General features: G+C 55.0%; 2 protein-coding genes across 3 annotated transcripts in view; one reads left to right on the plus strand and one right to left on the minus strand.

Moving 5' to 3' along the window:
* The window catches only part of EFHC1 (EF-hand domain containing 1), a 57,781-nt gene extending 57,430 nt beyond the window's left edge, over positions 1-351 (plus strand). Inside the window, exon 12 of the mRNA XM_032340246.1 lies at positions 111-351. Coding sequence (XP_032196137.1) covers positions 111-182 — 72 coding nt within the window. The 3' untranslated portion in view covers positions 183-351. The remainder of the gene's footprint in view (positions 1-110) is intronic.
* A 4,505-nt stretch (positions 352-4,856) lies between these two features.
* TRAM2 (translocation associated membrane protein 2) overlaps positions 4,857-15,914 on the minus strand; it is an 80,217-nt gene continuing 69,159 nt past the window's right edge. For both annotated transcript variants that reach the window (XM_032340251.1, XM_032340250.1), the window contains exons 6-11: positions 15,313-15,397; positions 14,702-14,772; positions 12,000-12,104; positions 11,580-11,723; positions 10,543-10,706; positions 4,857-9,608 (exon numbers count right to left, since the gene is read on the minus strand). In XM_032340251.1, the coding sequence (XP_032196142.1) occupies positions 9,535-9,608; positions 10,543-10,706; positions 11,580-11,723; positions 12,000-12,104; positions 14,702-14,772; positions 15,313-15,397 (643 nt within the window). In that variant the 3' untranslated portion in view covers positions 4,857-9,534. The remainder of the gene's footprint in view (positions 9,609-10,542; positions 10,707-11,579; positions 11,724-11,999; positions 12,105-14,701; positions 14,773-15,312; positions 15,398-15,914) is intronic.

Raw genomic sequence — 15,914 nt, forward strand, 5'->3', positions numbered from 1 at the left:
ACCTGCCAGGTTCACAGGAGCATTTTAGAATCCACAGATACAAACTCTGACTTGGTTTACAAAGGCTGGGGGTGCTGCTCTGCTCACCTGCTCTCCGCTCTCTCCTGCAGTTGATCAGGCTGTGCTCACACGGAGAAGACAAGATCAACTACTATCACTTCGTCCGTGCTTTCTCAAACTGACCTGGCTAGATGGAGAACACAGCACGACGTTTTGAGGTTGGATCTACATTTTGAAACATGTGCTTTTCATAGAGGCGTTCATAGGGCTCTTAAAATTATATTTTTTGGTTCTTAGATTGAAACCTAAGAATACTTAAGTCTAAATTAAATTGGATCTTTTAAGAGCTAAGATTGGTGCTTTATTTAGGGAGGAAGGGTATTGTGATGGTTAATTTTATGTCAACTTGTCGGGGCTGTGGAGTGCCCAGGTGTTTGGTTAGACATTTTCTGGGTGTGTCCCTTCTGGGTGAGAGTAACATTTGAATTCGTAGACGGAGAAAAGTAGATTGACCCCGGTGGTGAGCCACATCCAGTATCTTTAAGGCCTGAATGGAAAAGGCTGACCACTCCCCAAGTAAGAATTCCTCCTGCCTTCCTTTGAACTGTACCATCAACTTGTCCCTGTCTTCAGACTCAAACTAAACACTGGTTCATCCTGGGTCTTGTGCCTGCTGGCCTGGCCTTCATACCAGAGCTACACCAGCCGCTGTCACAGGGCTCCAGCCTGCTGGCTGCAAATCTTGGGATTTGTCGGCCTCCGTAATCACGAAAGCCCATTCTTTGTAAGAAACTTCTTTCTCTACATATACGTTCCATTGGTTGGTTGTCTGGAGAACCCTGACTACCACAGGTGTGGAATGACCACAAGCAGAAGGAAAGCTAGATTTTGCAGGGAGCAGCAGCATCTGGGGTGCCAGAACTAAGCACACAGTCTAATGCTGCTGTGAGCCGCTGTCCCCCACCACATGCCTGCTCACCCCAGTATCGGGGAAATCCATGTTTTTCAAACCGTGGCTCTAGGCCCATTAGTAGAGCTACATTTTAAAAAATGGAATAGAAAAGAAAATATCAGAGTATGGTACAAATAGGTTATATACTGGTTCACGAAACTCTTTGTTTCAATAGAGTATTTATTGGGCCATTATGGAAAACGTATTCCTTGATGTGAATTATGGTTAAAATATATAGAAAAATGCTGCTTTTCGAGAGCCTGGTTTTGAGATGGGAGGAAAAGTAGGTACTGGTCCTCTGATGAGCTCTGCCTCAGCTTTTAGAACTGGGGCTGCTCCCCAGCTGAAGCCACCCCCACCTCTTTCCAGCTGCCAGCCCAGATTCTGCCTCCTCCCTCGGGCAGGGATATAGAGGAGGGGGAGCTGTCCCTGCAGGATCCAGGACACCTGCCCTCTCAGAATGGCTCCTTCCTCCACTGACGAGCCAAGCCACATCCAACTAGCTGATTCAAAGGGCTCTAAGACCATACTTGTTGACTCCTACTTTCCTATCCCAGGCCCTTATCTCCAGAAGAACCCGTTGTAAAATTTGTTACCCCCAGTCACTTAACTATTGAAAACCCAATTTCTAGATATTCAGAAATCCATTTCAGTCTAAAGTAAAAATACTAAACTCTATCCTGCCTGCCAAGCCTAGAAGCCTCTGTGTGTGTGTGTGTGTGTGTGTGTGTGTGAGAGAGAGAGAGAGAGAGATTGAGATTTGAGCCCTACAACACGTACAATGGGTTTCCCCTTCCTTCTGGTTTCGCTGCCTTTGCCCCCATTCACCCACATTGCTCTTTCTGGCCTGTGTAGTGTCCGGGAAGGGGAGGGAGTAGACACCAGAGGGAAAGGGCAAAGTTTTATTTCTGTGGCTTGTGAAGTCCGCATCTGGGTCAGGGCCTTCTGTGTGTCCTGTGCACTGAAAGACTGGCTCCCCACCGCCACCTCCAGCGCAGTTTTTGTGTGATCGTAGGACCCTCCCCCAAGAAAGGTCGCTGTGCACCCTCAGATGTCTCTACTTCCATCTCCCCATCTCCAGCGTGCCTGGTTCGAACAGCACGTTCCCTCCATTCCTCCTTCTCCTCTCCAGAGGCCCTCTGCATGGGGGGTCCCCTCGGGCTTCCCCTCCCAGGGCCTCCACTCTTGCCAGTGTGTCCGCTAGACTGCTCTCTGGGCTGTGTAGTTACAGCTGGTCCCTTTGCTGGAGGCTTCCTGGAGGTTAGAATGCGGTACTAACTCTCCCACTCTGAGCTCCAGGGGACTCGGGGCATCTCCCACACTTAGCTTGTGGACCTACCGCACTCCAGGGACTTTGCAACCCCTGGGAGAGGGAAGTTCACAAAACTTTGGATCCTCAGTCTTTCCTGGATCCGCACCAACTGCCGCAGACGGAGGTACTTGCTGACTTCGGTCCTTAGCTGAAAGGGAGACATTAGGAAAATGTCCTTTTACTCACCTTTTGAGGTCCCAGTGCTTCTCGCCCTTCTCGCCTCATTGGGACAGTTCTTCTCTTGGTTCCCTGTACATGTGCGCCTGTACTGTGAACGTCCGGGGCATCGAGCTGGGCCGAGGACGGCCCGCCCCACTCACCTACAGGCCTTCAGCTCCTGCTCCTTTCCTCCCCACGTTTACCCGAGCTGGGAATCTCCATCACCAGGTCCAGAAGCCACTCTCCAGAAGACCAGAGCCAACGGGTTACTTCTGGGGCCCCCACCTCCCTGCTCAGCCCCACGAGCTTAGATAAGACAGCTGAAGGTAGAGCCACACAAGCAAATCATTCTCCTGGATTCCAAATGGCACCACAGCCACCTGAGGTCACGGAGGCTAGTCACCCCCCACACGCAGTGAGGTCCTGGCTGAGGTGACAGAAGAGCAGAGCGTTAGCCTGCAGCAAGCACTGTAGCAGCCGCCCGGGAGGGGAGACAAGTCGCCTCACTCCTTGCGTCTGCCACTGAGGCCGCTGAGAGCTGTGGCTGTCCACTCTAACTGAATGATGGCGACAGGATGGCTTGGGATGGCTTATGGATTCAGGGCTAGGAAAATCTGCCCTGCGGGTGAAGATGGGCTCTGAGTTAGCCACTACTGTCTACACCACCCAGGAACCTGGAAAATACCAGCTCATCAGGGTGTATCAAACCTGTACTATAAGCTTTGAGGGCATTTGGGACTAACAGGTGGACAAGACCTCTCTAAATGTCTCCAGGGAATCAAGGGCCACTTCGGTGAGTGACTCTTTAATATCCTGCTGGCACTGAAGAGCCACAGTACACAAAACAAAACAAAAAAACCCCAGTGCTTTATCTGTACCATGAACTCAGCATTGACTGTCCCTAAATCTCACTACCACCTCTCCCTGCAAAAACAATCAGCAAATACACAACCCCCAAAACTGTAGAACGCAGATGAGCCAACAGGCCCAGAAAGGTTAATTAGTGTCCTCTGGACTGAAACCCAGGTCTGCAGCAGAGCTTGCCCTCCATGGGTCCCTCAGCTTCACCTCAGGTGAACACTTCCTATGCAAGCCTCATGCCCTGAGGGGGTCCATGGCTAACTGCTTCCTGTAGCTGTGCTCCTCCCCTGCACTCTCTGAAGAACGTTCTGGAAAACAGACTGCTGCCATCAAGAGCAGGTCACAGAACAGACCCCAGCAATCCCCATGGCCTACAGTTGGGACGAATACTGTTCAGCACCAAGAGTTCACACAAGCACACCTCAGCCAGTGACTTCATCACGCAGCAAGCTCTCAGTGCTTCCTCCGGGAGCTTGTTGGCAGACCCTGTATCAAGAAAACTTCTTTCCACTTTTCTACTTTATGGTTACAGACTCAAAAATGCCTAGAATGTTAGTGCCTGGGTGGCTCAGTGGGTTAAAGCCTCTGCCTTTGGCTCAGGTCATGATCCCAGGGTCCTGGGATCGAGCCCAGCGTCGGGCTCTCTGCTCAGCAGGGAGCCTGCTTCTCCCGCCCCCCGCCTTTGCCTGCCTCTCTGCCTATGAATTATCTGTCAAATAAATAGAAATCTTAAAAAAAAATGCCTAGAACGACCCAACACTCAAGAGAACTTTCTCCATCCTTCATTCCAATTCCCTCCTTCCTAGGACCAAAAGTAACAAATACAGCTTAAAAAAGCTATACAAGGAAGGACTAATAGAGCGAAAAATTTTATAAATGAGACTAAAATGGACATAAAGTTATTTTTCAAATGAAAACATAAGCATCCAGATTAAAAATATAAGGAATGTGACCAGAGACAATTAGACTGATAATTCTATGTCTTTTATTCAGTTATTTCAAAAATATTTGTTGATCATTTGTTTCAAAATGTACATTAAAAAAATCCATACAAAACTGTAATTTGTTTTAAAACCAGACAGAAACCGTGGAAAAGGCTTTTGAAAAAAGTTCACTGAAAGTAAAAAGACTCCCCCCTCCCGCCCCCCAACAAAAAAACCTTTTACATGAAAGCATAAATACGGCAGGTACAAATTTTCCTTGAGTTCCTTGTTGAAATTTGGTCCATAACATGAATAGGCTAAAGTAGACCAACCAGAAGACAACTTGTCCACATTTGCATTAGGAGTTGCTCATGGCACCGGCAGCCGCAGCTCGCCCTTCAGGTGTTTACTGAACAAGAGAACTGAAGAGTGAGGTGCAGGGTCTCCTCAACGAACACTCGAGGCCACACCCAAGGACACGTGGAGCTTACTGTCCCAGCCGGCTCCTGTCAGTGGCCAGGCCACACATGGCTGCTCCTCAGAACTGCCTCCTCTCTCTACATACGAACAAGCAGCTCTGGAAAGCTCTTAGACAGTGACGGGGACATCTCCGGTGTCCCAAGAGATCTTATTCCCAGATGCTGACTTCTTTAATGCCCCATCATGAGGATGGTTTTTTTTTTTTTTTCCTTTTCAACAGAATTTTTAACAAAAAAATCTATGGACTTCTAAGGTGATGCTACAATGCTCTAGGAGAGTGCCACAGAAACCCACCCAGGATGAAGAGAATGGCAGCAACAAAGGGAGAGGAGCGCACACGTTTCTTCTGTAGGGGAGGACGACCACCCTCCCGTGGGTCCCTTCCCTTCCCAGCTGCAGGGCGCTTAGGGGCAGCAGGGCCTGTGGAAAGACCACCGGCTGGGAGAGTTATTGCACAACCCGGAGGAGCAAGGAGAGGGCAGGCAGGCAGCTGTGGCTGCTAACATGGCTAACACTGAATTAGGAGCGCAAAGAAACTCTGCAACAGCCAAACCAGACCCCTGTCAGCCTGGGGTCTGTGAGCACACGCTTGCCACTGGGAAGTAAAAGTAAACACCTTGATCAGATCAACTGTGGGATGAATGGGAGGCAGAATAGATTGGAAGAGGTTATAGTCAGGCTACTTCTCTTTTTAATAGGGGGTGTGGGGGGTGGGTAGGACTAGCAGGGCAGGGTCTGCCATGGGGGGCCTTGTGCCCCTGGAGGCCCCTGGGCTTCCCTTCACAGGTAGAAGGTGCAGGTGCCTGCGGCTGGGTCCTCAAGGCTTCTGCCGCCACCCTTGTGGGCTAGAAAGCCGACACAAGGGAGAAACCAGAAACAAAACCTAGAATATACCACGGACCCCAACACCATGGTGGGGGGTGGGGTGGGAGGGAACAGAGATGAATGAAGCCAAACTCTCACAATCGGTGTCCCTTTCACATGGAATGTACCAGGGTCCAGTGTCCTCGACTGCATATGACAGCCCACCCCAGAGGCCTGGCCACATAGCACGTGCGGAGGCTGGAAGGCCACACGGCAAGTAAGGCACTTCTTACACAAAGAGAAGGGGTGTCCGCTTGGGACAAGCACTCTCAGGGGTTGCCGAGCACGGGGTCAGCACGGAACACAGACATCCCAATGCTCTTCTGAGACCTCCAGAACAAGAGAGAGGGGGCTGCAGGGGATGCAGAAGATGAGGGGCAACCATTAAACTGTCCCTGGGGGGAGCAGAGTAAAGTGAGAAGGTTAGCCGGGGCCGGAGAGGCGTTCCACTGAAGTTTCACACGATCTGACAATGACCCAGTTCCCAAGTCGTGCCCAGAGTGCCTTCTGAGGAGGAGGGCCATGGGAAGGGGAGGCAGCAGGAGGGAAGACGGACCACTCTGCTGTCCTGCCTACATCAGAGAACAGAGAGCGGGAACGACATTCGGGAACGAAGTCTGTTCACTTGGGTCTCCACAGTCCTCAGCAGGAGAGGAAAAACAGACTGGGAAGGCTGAAACCTGTGAAGGAAGTTCCCGAGCCACATGGGGCCTGGCCAGCCACTGCCAGTTTAAAAAGGCATCCAGGGAATAGAATTTCCTCTTGTGGAATCTTGGGAGGGGTGTATGCTCTGCCTCTATCCCTCCTTCACCATTCAGAAAGAAAGTGAAAGGGTGTGGAGGAAGAAGTTCCCTAAAGGAAAACCCAGACGCAGGCTTTGCCGGAAGAACACCGAAGCCAGGCTTCAGGGGTTTCTAGGGTCTGAGGATTCCAGTCAAGAGCTGCGGCTGCAAAGGGGGCCAGCGCACGAGGTCTAGTTTGGTTTCTGAAATGTAAGTGCTGCCTTGGGACAGAAGCATGAAAGGTTCTGGGCAACAATGTAAGTCTGGTGACCCAGACACACACACACACACACAGTTGGAATGGACTAGAAAGGGGAGCAGCAGCTTCCCTCCTGACTCTCCCTGCTCCCCCTTTGCTCTTGAACCTTCCCCTAGCTTTAAAAAGGACACATGTAACTTATTAATAGTGCAGCTATCAGAGCCTGATGGTAAAAATAACTCTCCCACCACTGGACCTCAGCAGTCCTGGGTCCTCCCACCACCACAGCCACTCTCCCCCACCACAGCCACCTGCTCGCACTCCCTCCCCTGCACCAGTGGCAGTCAGGGACATTTAGAGAGCAGTGGCTGCTGCTGAGGTAGATGAGCATCTGTCCCCCAGCTCCTGCTGAGCCGGCTCTCACACTCGGAGCTGGGCGGCAGGGCCCTCACAGACAGCTTGACACTTTGGGAACTGGAGAGAGCATTTAAGACTGAAGACAGCAAAGTGGCCACATCAGGACAAGGCAGCACAACAAGCTCACAGGACGAAGTGGGGTTATTTCGGCCCTGGCATCCGGGTTTGAGCCAGCCTGCCAAAGCCAGGGCTCCGGCTTTGGAGATAAACATGGCTGGGATGCCGGGGGGGGGGGGGTGAGAGATCCCTACAATTATTCTCCTCCCCGCCCCGCAATCGTTCCTGAGGCTTGGCGGGGGACATGCTAGCCTTACTCATGGTTTCGGGTGTTGACATGGCAGAAAAAACAATCCTTCTATTAATCTTCATCCCTGCACACACCCTATCCTTCAAGCAACAGAGCCTACGTTGGCCCCCGCCCCTGGGCCGGCGGTACCACCTCTGAATCACACCCACCCCAGAGCCAGAAGCTTGTGGGGCACTCAGGGAACACGGAGCCGTGCAGCCTGCGGCAACAGACACTCAGACCTCCGGCCATGAGAAGGGAGGCTGACAGCAGGCCTCGAGCTGCTTGCCCCACTCTCGGCTGGCGGTATACAGCGAAGCTGCTGAATTTTCACCAGGGCTCACCTGAGGGAGTGGCCCCTTGCAGGGAGCAGCATGTGGCCCGGGACATGGCCAGGAGAGAACCAGGATGGGCGGGGAGCCTCATGGGACAGCTTTGGAGCTGCTGGCTGGACGCCCTTCCCTCACCAGGAAAGGTGGGGATTGTGAACAAAACCGCAGCCGGGGCAGGGGTATTTGGCCAAATGACTGAGGGGTCCTGGCTCAGGTTTGCTGGGGTGATACCGAGCCACCTTCCTAGCACTGTTCTGCTCTGCAGTCCAGAGAAGTGTCAGAGAAGAATAGGAGAGATACCGATCTCCAAAAAGGCTGTCCCGTTTCCTAGGGGTGATCAGAGGCCAAGGGCAGTTCTTCCCATTTCTACAGCCTTAGTCTGGACAGAGAGAGGAGGCTCTACAGTGGTGTTCGGGTACAAATTCCCCAGTCACTGGAAAATTAAATGTATCTTCTCCCCATGGAGAAGGGGAGCTGCCCTGATGAAGAGCCCCCCACCCCCACTTCAGGGTAGTAACCCAAGGTCAGGCTTCCACTGTGAGGTCAGAAAGAGGACCAGCCCCTCAAACGACACATTTCTATGCCCATCAAAACCTGCTCCCTGCACCTCAGCACAGAGTTCAAGAGTTCTTAATCAGGACTAAGCCTAACCCCTTCTGGAAGTCCTCCCCAGGCCCTATATGGACTTGGAGGCCTTGTCTTTAGGTGGAGCAGAGGGAAGGAAGGGGGGAGGGAGAAAAGCGCCTCCCATTGGCACAGATGTCTGCTCATCTACGCTGCAGATCATTCAGAGTCAGTCCCACTTTCATACAGTCTAAAATGTTGCAGGTGCGCTCAGACATCACAGGATGACAGTGACCAGCCCAGAGACACTCCACAGATGAGCCAGAGGGTAAACGGCTAGGCAAGCCTCCTCATGGCACCAGGGGCCAATGCGGGGCTTGGTGTTCCTGCAGTGGGAGAGACGAAGTCAGGCAGCGAGGTCAGCCCTTCCCCCGGCCGCCTGGCTCTGGGCTTCGGGACTGGCATCTGCCAGGCCGCTCTGGTAACTGGGTTGGGCTGGGTTTTGAATGCTGGTGAACGGCGGAAAAAGCAGCTGGGGCTGCGGCCGAAGGAAGGCCAAGGGTGACCACTCCAGCATCTCTGCCACCTTTACCTTTCCAGAAGCGCTTTGTTCTTGCTCTAGTGGGTGGGGAGACTTGTCCTCCTTCAGCACCTCCCTGGCAGAGTGAGGGCTGGCTGGCCTGTGGCCAGGACTGGCCACACTGTTACCACCACCTTTCTGGGCCAGGTCGCCATGCCCACAGCCAAACGCCTTTGCATTTCCAAGTAGCAGGGGTGCAGCCAGGCCTCCGGATGGTACATGCAGAACTGGAATCATACATCTCAGTTAATCAGCACCTGGAGATGATGATCCAAGAGGGCTGGTCTCTCCTCTCCTTGTCCGAATACGCCCCCCCATGACCCCGGGCCTGTTAGCGGCTCTGGGCGGAGGCTCCTGGGCACCAGTCTTCTGACTCTGACAGGTCCTGGACACTGATGCTGGGTGTCGGATGGCCGCAACTGCAATTTGAGCTCCCTCTCGTTGTAAAAATCAGACACAAAAATTGCACAATACAGTGAAAAGTCAAAGAAAGCAGCCATGAAGGAAGAGAAAGAGGAGGCAAGCCAAGAGAGAACCGTGAGAGCCTGGGCTTCTAGAAAACCCAACACAGCACAGAGGTGAGGACATGAGGTGGCTTGAGAGAGAGAAAGAAGAAGAGTTTTGGTTTTATTGAGAATGGTTTATGGAAGAGTAAGAAGAGAAAGCCAAGAAATAAGAAAGAGGAAAAGCCCCATTTGGAGACAGGTTCCCGCTGCTGGGGAGGCAGCATCAGAAGCAGAAGGGGGAAGGCAGTGGTGGGGGCAGGACTCCCCACCTCCCTGCTGGGCCCCCACAAGAGGATCCCTGTTCCAGCACTTTGGCCTCAAGGAGACTTGAGTTTCTTAGTCCGTGGGGAGGTGCCATTCTCTGCCTTCACTACTCCGTTTTCATGGTAACCTAGGACGTGAAGGGAGACAGACAGACAAACACGGTGTTTCGGCAAGACTGGCGCAGCGCACACGGGCTGGGGGGATGCCCTCCCAGGGAGGGGTATTGGGGAGGGGGCAGCAGAGGCTGCAGGGACAGACATTACTCAGAGGCCCAGTGCTCCTCTGGCAGAGAAAACTCTGCCATCTTTTTATTGTTGTCAAAAGCCACTCCCTGTGCCTGCTCCGAGTCCACGCAACTGCAGCCTCCTGCCCCACATCCCTCCCAGCCTGGCCGGACTCAGCACACCCCGCCGTGCACGTGTCTGCTCCAAACACACGGGGGCCCCTGCCTCGCAGGCCACACCTGGAGAGAGGCAGGTGAGTCAGAGAACAGAGTCTGGTGCAGACAGGCCCCCAGGCTGGACAGAAAGGGCAGGGCTGGCCATGGCCTGGGACCCAGGGCAAAAGGTTACTGGAGTGTGGTTGGGGCCACAAGAGAAGAGGGCGTCCCACCCCTGCCGTCCACCAAGCATCATGTCCCCGGAGTCACTCCTGAAGATGGAAGAGGAGCCAGCAGCCTGGGAGGCAGGCACATGGTGCAATGTGGAGCCAGAGGGCAGGTGAGGACAGGGCCGCACAGGCAGCAGGCGGCAGATCTTGGCGGGCGTTCAGAAGCCACTTCGAGGACACGCTTGCCGCCAGAGCTCCCCACCCAGCTGCCGCCCCGCCCCACCATGGCCAGGAGAGCTCCCTGCCCCATCAGGGCCAGCCTCACCCACAACGCGTCCCTGGCCCTTGCCCAGCCACGTGCCGGTCAGGCCCCGGCAGGAGCCCAGGAGCCAGGGCCCCAGGGAGGTTGGAAGAGTGGCAGGACTGGTCAGGGGAGAGCCTGAGGGCCGCGGCTCCTCCCTGCGCATCCCAGACAGACTTCGCTGCTCCCAGCCCGGGGGCCTGGCACTCACCAGATTCCCTCTTGATGAGCCTGGCTGGCAGTCTGGGGGCAGCTGGGCCTCTCCGCTTGGCGCTCTGCTCGTTCCAGTACTCCCGCCAGTGCCGCAGCTGGGAGTGGATGAACCGCCACATGAGCCAGGCCTGGGCGGCGCACACCAGCAGCAGCACGCACAGCCTGTGGGGGGAGCGAGGGCTGGCTCAGGGGTGTGGGCCCCGGCGGGGGTGGGGGTGCAGACAGGGAGACACGGTAGGTCAGGAGCCCGAAGGCCCCCCAGGGGCACCCTCAGTGCCAGCCCCCGGGAGAGCGTGTGTCCGCGCTGGCCTCCCCTCTAGCACACTGCAGGGTTGCTGACAGAGGGACAGGGGCGAGAGAGACCGGGAAAGAGAAGGTGACACTCGTCCGGCTCCCTAGTCACATGGCCTCCATGGCCTTTTCTGACCCACGGCACAGAATGGGACTCCTTTCAGCTCCACAGATGTAGTGAAAGAACTCAAATGAACTGAATTAGGATATAGCAAAATAATTCTAGGAGAGCGGCTTCTCATCTCGCACGCCACCTGAAAGCTGAGCAACACCGGACAAATCACACCCCCTCCCGGGCCCTACGGTCACACAGAAGCAAAATGGCTTCCTCCCTGCCTTCCTGCCACTATGGAAGGCCACTGGCCAACCTGCCAAGCACACCACCGTACAGAGTCCAAGTGCGGTTTTAACAACCAGCCGAGGGGTTTTAACAACCCCTTTGTGGGGGCACGATGCGAGTCCTGTGCCCCACGAAGCCCTGGACAAGGGAGAGGGGAGTCCTGCTTGGGGATCCTGACTGCAGTCCCAACAGGCCAGGCTGGCTGTGAAGACGGTCTTGCCGGAAGCAGAAGGCTGGGGTTCTCCTCTCAGGCCTGCTGTCTAGAGAGCTCCCTCGAAACATCAGTGTGTAGAAGACTCAGGGATCTGTTGCCCCCAACCGTCCAACGCTGTGCCAAGTTCAGGGGGCTCCTGGCAGGGCTTGGGGAGCCATGATTTCCCTCCTTGGACTTTTTCCCAACTCACCTGCAAAGTAAGGTGTTGAAGTTCCCTTTCTCGGGGTCAAAGGCCTGGTTTTCCATGCGAGCAAGTCCAAAGCCAATGGCCAGCACAGCGAGTGTGAGGATGAAGAGGCGGGTGACCCCAAATACAGCAGCCCAGGCATTAAACCTGCTCGTGGAGGCAGAAAAGGGATGTCCGCCTTTAGGGCCCATGAGGGAATTGTCACCCACTTGTCTTCCACATGGGAAGAGCGTGCAAGGGCAGCCGCGGGGTGTCTGAGGGTGGAGAGAGCTAGAACAAGAGGCTGGGAACACCAGCCTCCGGACACCACCTGCAGGGAAGGGACAGTTCACACCGCGCGCAGGAGCCTCCCACAGCCAGGCCTCACAGGCGGCCCCTGCCCACAGCCCCTCCGAACCAGCCAGCTGGCCCCACACCACCTACAGCTTCTCATTGTTCTCGTCCGCGAAGTAGAAGAGTCGAGCCATGTGGAAGAGGAACTCGGTGCAATACTGCAGCAGCAGCAAGATGAGGCCCAGGCGGCTCAGGCTGGGAAGAAAGGACAAGTGTCCCAGTCCACCCCGGGTGCCATGGAGAGCCGAGGCCAGGGCCCCGCACCCCAGGCTCCACTCGCCACACCTCCTCTCCCTGGCCAGCTGGGGGGGGGGGGGGCTCTCCACCTAGAGGACTCAGTTCTGCACCCGTGCCTTTAAGAGAATACTGAATCCCCCGGCCATCCGGCCCAGCCTGTCTGGGTCCAGCAACCCTCCCCGCTCCCACAGTGAACCTGGCTTCCGCTCTCACAGCACCTGTCCCTTTGCATGCTTCACCTGGCCTGGGCCAAGCACACAAAAGGTGCTCAGAACAAGGGGACGAGCTTTGCGGGTAGAAATACATGGGATTCCCACTGTCTGGTGTCTCGTCATCCAAGTCTTCGCGGCTAAGAGGTACACGGAGAAGCAAAACTCAACATAACACAAAAGTACGTGTGAGTTGAACCAACCTCTGAAAACACTGGCACCACCCACTCAGACATCCCCTCTGCTCAGTTCCAGGCACAGGGTCGCTACGGACCTTCTTGGGCAGTTTGCTACAGAGGGTCAATGGCAGTTCAAAGAAATGCAGAGGGGCTGCAAAGTGAAACTGCAGATCGTGCTGAACACGCCGGGCTTCGGAAAGCTGGCAAGACGATGGGAGAGCAGTGCTAACTACGGATCCCGCCGCTTCCACCCAATGAGACCAAGGCAGGGCCAGATGGACAGGGAGGGTCATCCCCTGAGGATGCTTGGGGAATGACATGAAAACCAGCCCATGTCTTCACACGACCTGGAGAGTCCAACATGATCTTGCCCGTGACCTCATCTCAAATCTCATTTTCTGCACTCCAGCCACAGTGGGCTTTCCGCCCACTCCCATCTCAGGGCCTCTGTGCCTGTGGTTTCTCTGCCTGCACCGCCAGGCAGAGATCCCCCCAGATCTTCATGTGCCCAAGTCTTGTCATTCCTGCTCGACCTGAGTCACCTCCTCAGAGAGTCTTCCCGGAAGCCCCACAACAAAGGTGCCAGGAGACCAGTCGCTCTCTCCCAGTCCCCAGCTTCATTATTCTTTTCATCACAATTAGCAACACAGGAAACTCTGCTTTCTTCTTTCTTTCTTTCTTTCCTTCCTTCCTTTCCTTCCTTCCTTCCTTCCTTCCTTCCTTCCTTTTTGAGAGGAATGGGGTAGGGGCAGAGGAAGAGAGAATCCCAAACAGGTTCCACATTGAGCACGGAGTCCAATATGCGGGGCTCAATCTTATGACCCTGAAATCATACCCTGAGCTGATATCGCCACCTGCCAGAATGGACACCTCAGGAGAGCAAGGCCTTGGTCTGCCCTCACCCAGATGTGACAGCAGCTTCTCAGGCAGCGCCTGGCCTGTGGGAGGAGCTCAGGTATGTGCCGAGTGAGTGAAGGCCTCTAAAAGTCAAGCTCTTCACCAAAACAAGGCCCTGAAGCAGTCGCCATTTCAACAGTGTGTCTTTCTGGGGCAATCCTGTAGTCAAGGGTCTCTCCTTTCCCCCACACTCCTGAGAACCAGAACAAGGATGGAGAAGGAAAATTATGGTCCTCACGTGGGCAGAGAGGTGGCTGTGCCAGCATCAGTGGGGAATGGAATGGGCCTCATTTTGGAGGATCTGCTGCTCCCTACCCTCTCGGTTCTATTCTGATTCCAAAACAAGAATCAAAGAACCCTGCCTGAACAGGGTCAGATACATGTCCGTCTCCTTCCCTGGGACATGCCAGGTGTGAGAAATACAGATCCGAGAGCATCTTCTGTCTTTGGGATGAACCTCGGTGGTACAACAGGGACCCCACGGCAGGACACTTTCTATCTGGTCGTCCCCGCACATTCTCACCCAAGTCTCTGCCACACAAGGGCAGAGCTGATTCCCCACCCCCTGTACAGCCTTTGCGCCCCAAAGGCCCAGCCGGGGTTGATGCCGCATCAGCCGTCAGAGATAAGAGACCAGATCCAAGAGCTGCCTTCCTCCTGACTCCATCACTCCTGGGGAGTCACTCTCATAGGATGCCAGCCGAGAGGGCCTGGGAGATGAGGGGCTCAGGGGCCTCTGGGGAGCCTAGCAAAAAGTTATCCATCATGAACCCTCAAAATGTCAGTCCAGAGAAAGTACAGGGTGTTCTCCTATGCTGCACAGATAAAGCTCAAGAAAATTCCAAGTTAGCAGTGACACATCCTACTCCTGACAGGATTCTTTCTGTAAGAGACGCTCAAGGCCAAACGCTATGGCAGCTCCTCCGACTTCAAAGCCATGGTTCAAGTGCCAACATCCCTTGAAGCTTCCGCTGCTCTGGGTCGGGAAGAGTCAGTAATTTTTCTGGGTTCCCACGGCAGAGGGCATGTACCATAGCCCCACGCTGGTCACACTGAGCTTTCCTGACCTGTGCCTACAATGGTATCTCCCGCTGGGCTAAGCATGAACCACTCAAGATAAAGCGATCACCCCCTTTGTGTTCCCAGGTCTGGCACGGTGCCTGGCAAACAGAAGGTATCTAATAAAGGCCTCCTCACTGAATGCCTGTGTGGAGAGCTACTCGGAAGTAAAAGGGCATGGCAATGTGACCAGCCCTGGGGTCTCACTCACTTTAAGAGGTATGCTCCGGCTATGTGGACCAGGTACAGACAAATGTACTGGAGCTGGCGGGGGATTTCCTCCTGCAAACAAGAGAAGCCAGCAGTAAGCATGCTCCCTCCCTAACGGAAGATGCGGGAATGGAGGGGAGGTACAGAGGGACGATGGTGGCCCGGGGTGCTCTGCTCCAGCCGGTCCCAGATCACGCCAGAGGCCTGTGCCCCACGCTGCTGGGCACCAGCTTCCAGTCCACGAGGCGGGACTGAGTTGAGAAAGAAGAGGCAGGGACTGGGGAACAGGGCTTTTGGAAATAATTCAGAGGGAGGCTATTAATAAAAAAAAGACCAAGAGAGGCAAAAACCTCTGATCCACCATCCGGAAGACAAGAGGCAGACCTCCCCCAAAGCCACATGTCTAGCGTGGGAGGCAGGAGACCCGCTGGAGGCCTGCTCTCAGGGAGAGCCTGGTGGGGACTTCGCTGGCTCAGCATCCTCTTCAACCCGCCGACAGAGCCCTGCCCCCTGACCCCGCAGTTCTGGGCTTCTAGAGGAAGGTGCGGCAGCTTACCCACTGGGAAGCTGGGGTGTGGAGGACACGGGGCTTCCCAGATGGGGAGTACTCACCTTCCGTACCTTCTGGAAGTACAGCTCCGGAAGTGCGTGCAGCCAATAAGCCAGCTGACACAGGTAGAAGAACTTCACCTGGAAGCTGGAGACAAGGGAATGCGTCACCCGGAAGGGCCAAGCACAGAGGGAGGAGGGAAGGCAGGACTGTGGGAGGAGCTGGTCCAGGAGCCAGAGGCATGCCCCAAGCCCAGGGACCCTGCTCCACAGACCAGAGCACTCCATGGACACAGCCCACGGAGGGAACCAAACATGGTGAAGAGAGTCCAGAGGAGGGTCCCCTGGGTCGGAGAAGGGAAGGCTGAGCACAGACAGTGAAGATGGGGCACTGGTAGACTGAAGGGTGAGCTGAGGTAAATGGCAAAGGCAGCGTCTCGGCTGTAAGCCCTCTGTTCTGTAGGAAGGGTCTCAGGAAAGGCACAGAGGGTCTCCTGCAGGAGGCAGACCCTCCTGGGGGTCAGGAGAGGAAGGGGGGCTGCCTCGTGAGGGGCACCAGCCTCATAAGGGTGGGAGGAAGGTGTGCTGTGAGGGGGTGCAGTTCATCGAGAAGGTATGGGGCCAGAGAACTTTACGGAGACGCCCTGCTTCCATGAGCCTGCGCT

Source organism: Mustela erminea, chromosome 4 (assembly GCF_009829155.1).
Source record: "Mustela erminea isolate mMusErm1 chromosome 4, mMusErm1.Pri, whole genome shotgun sequence".
Taxonomy (NCBI): domain Eukaryota; kingdom Metazoa; phylum Chordata; class Mammalia; order Carnivora; family Mustelidae; genus Mustela; species Mustela erminea.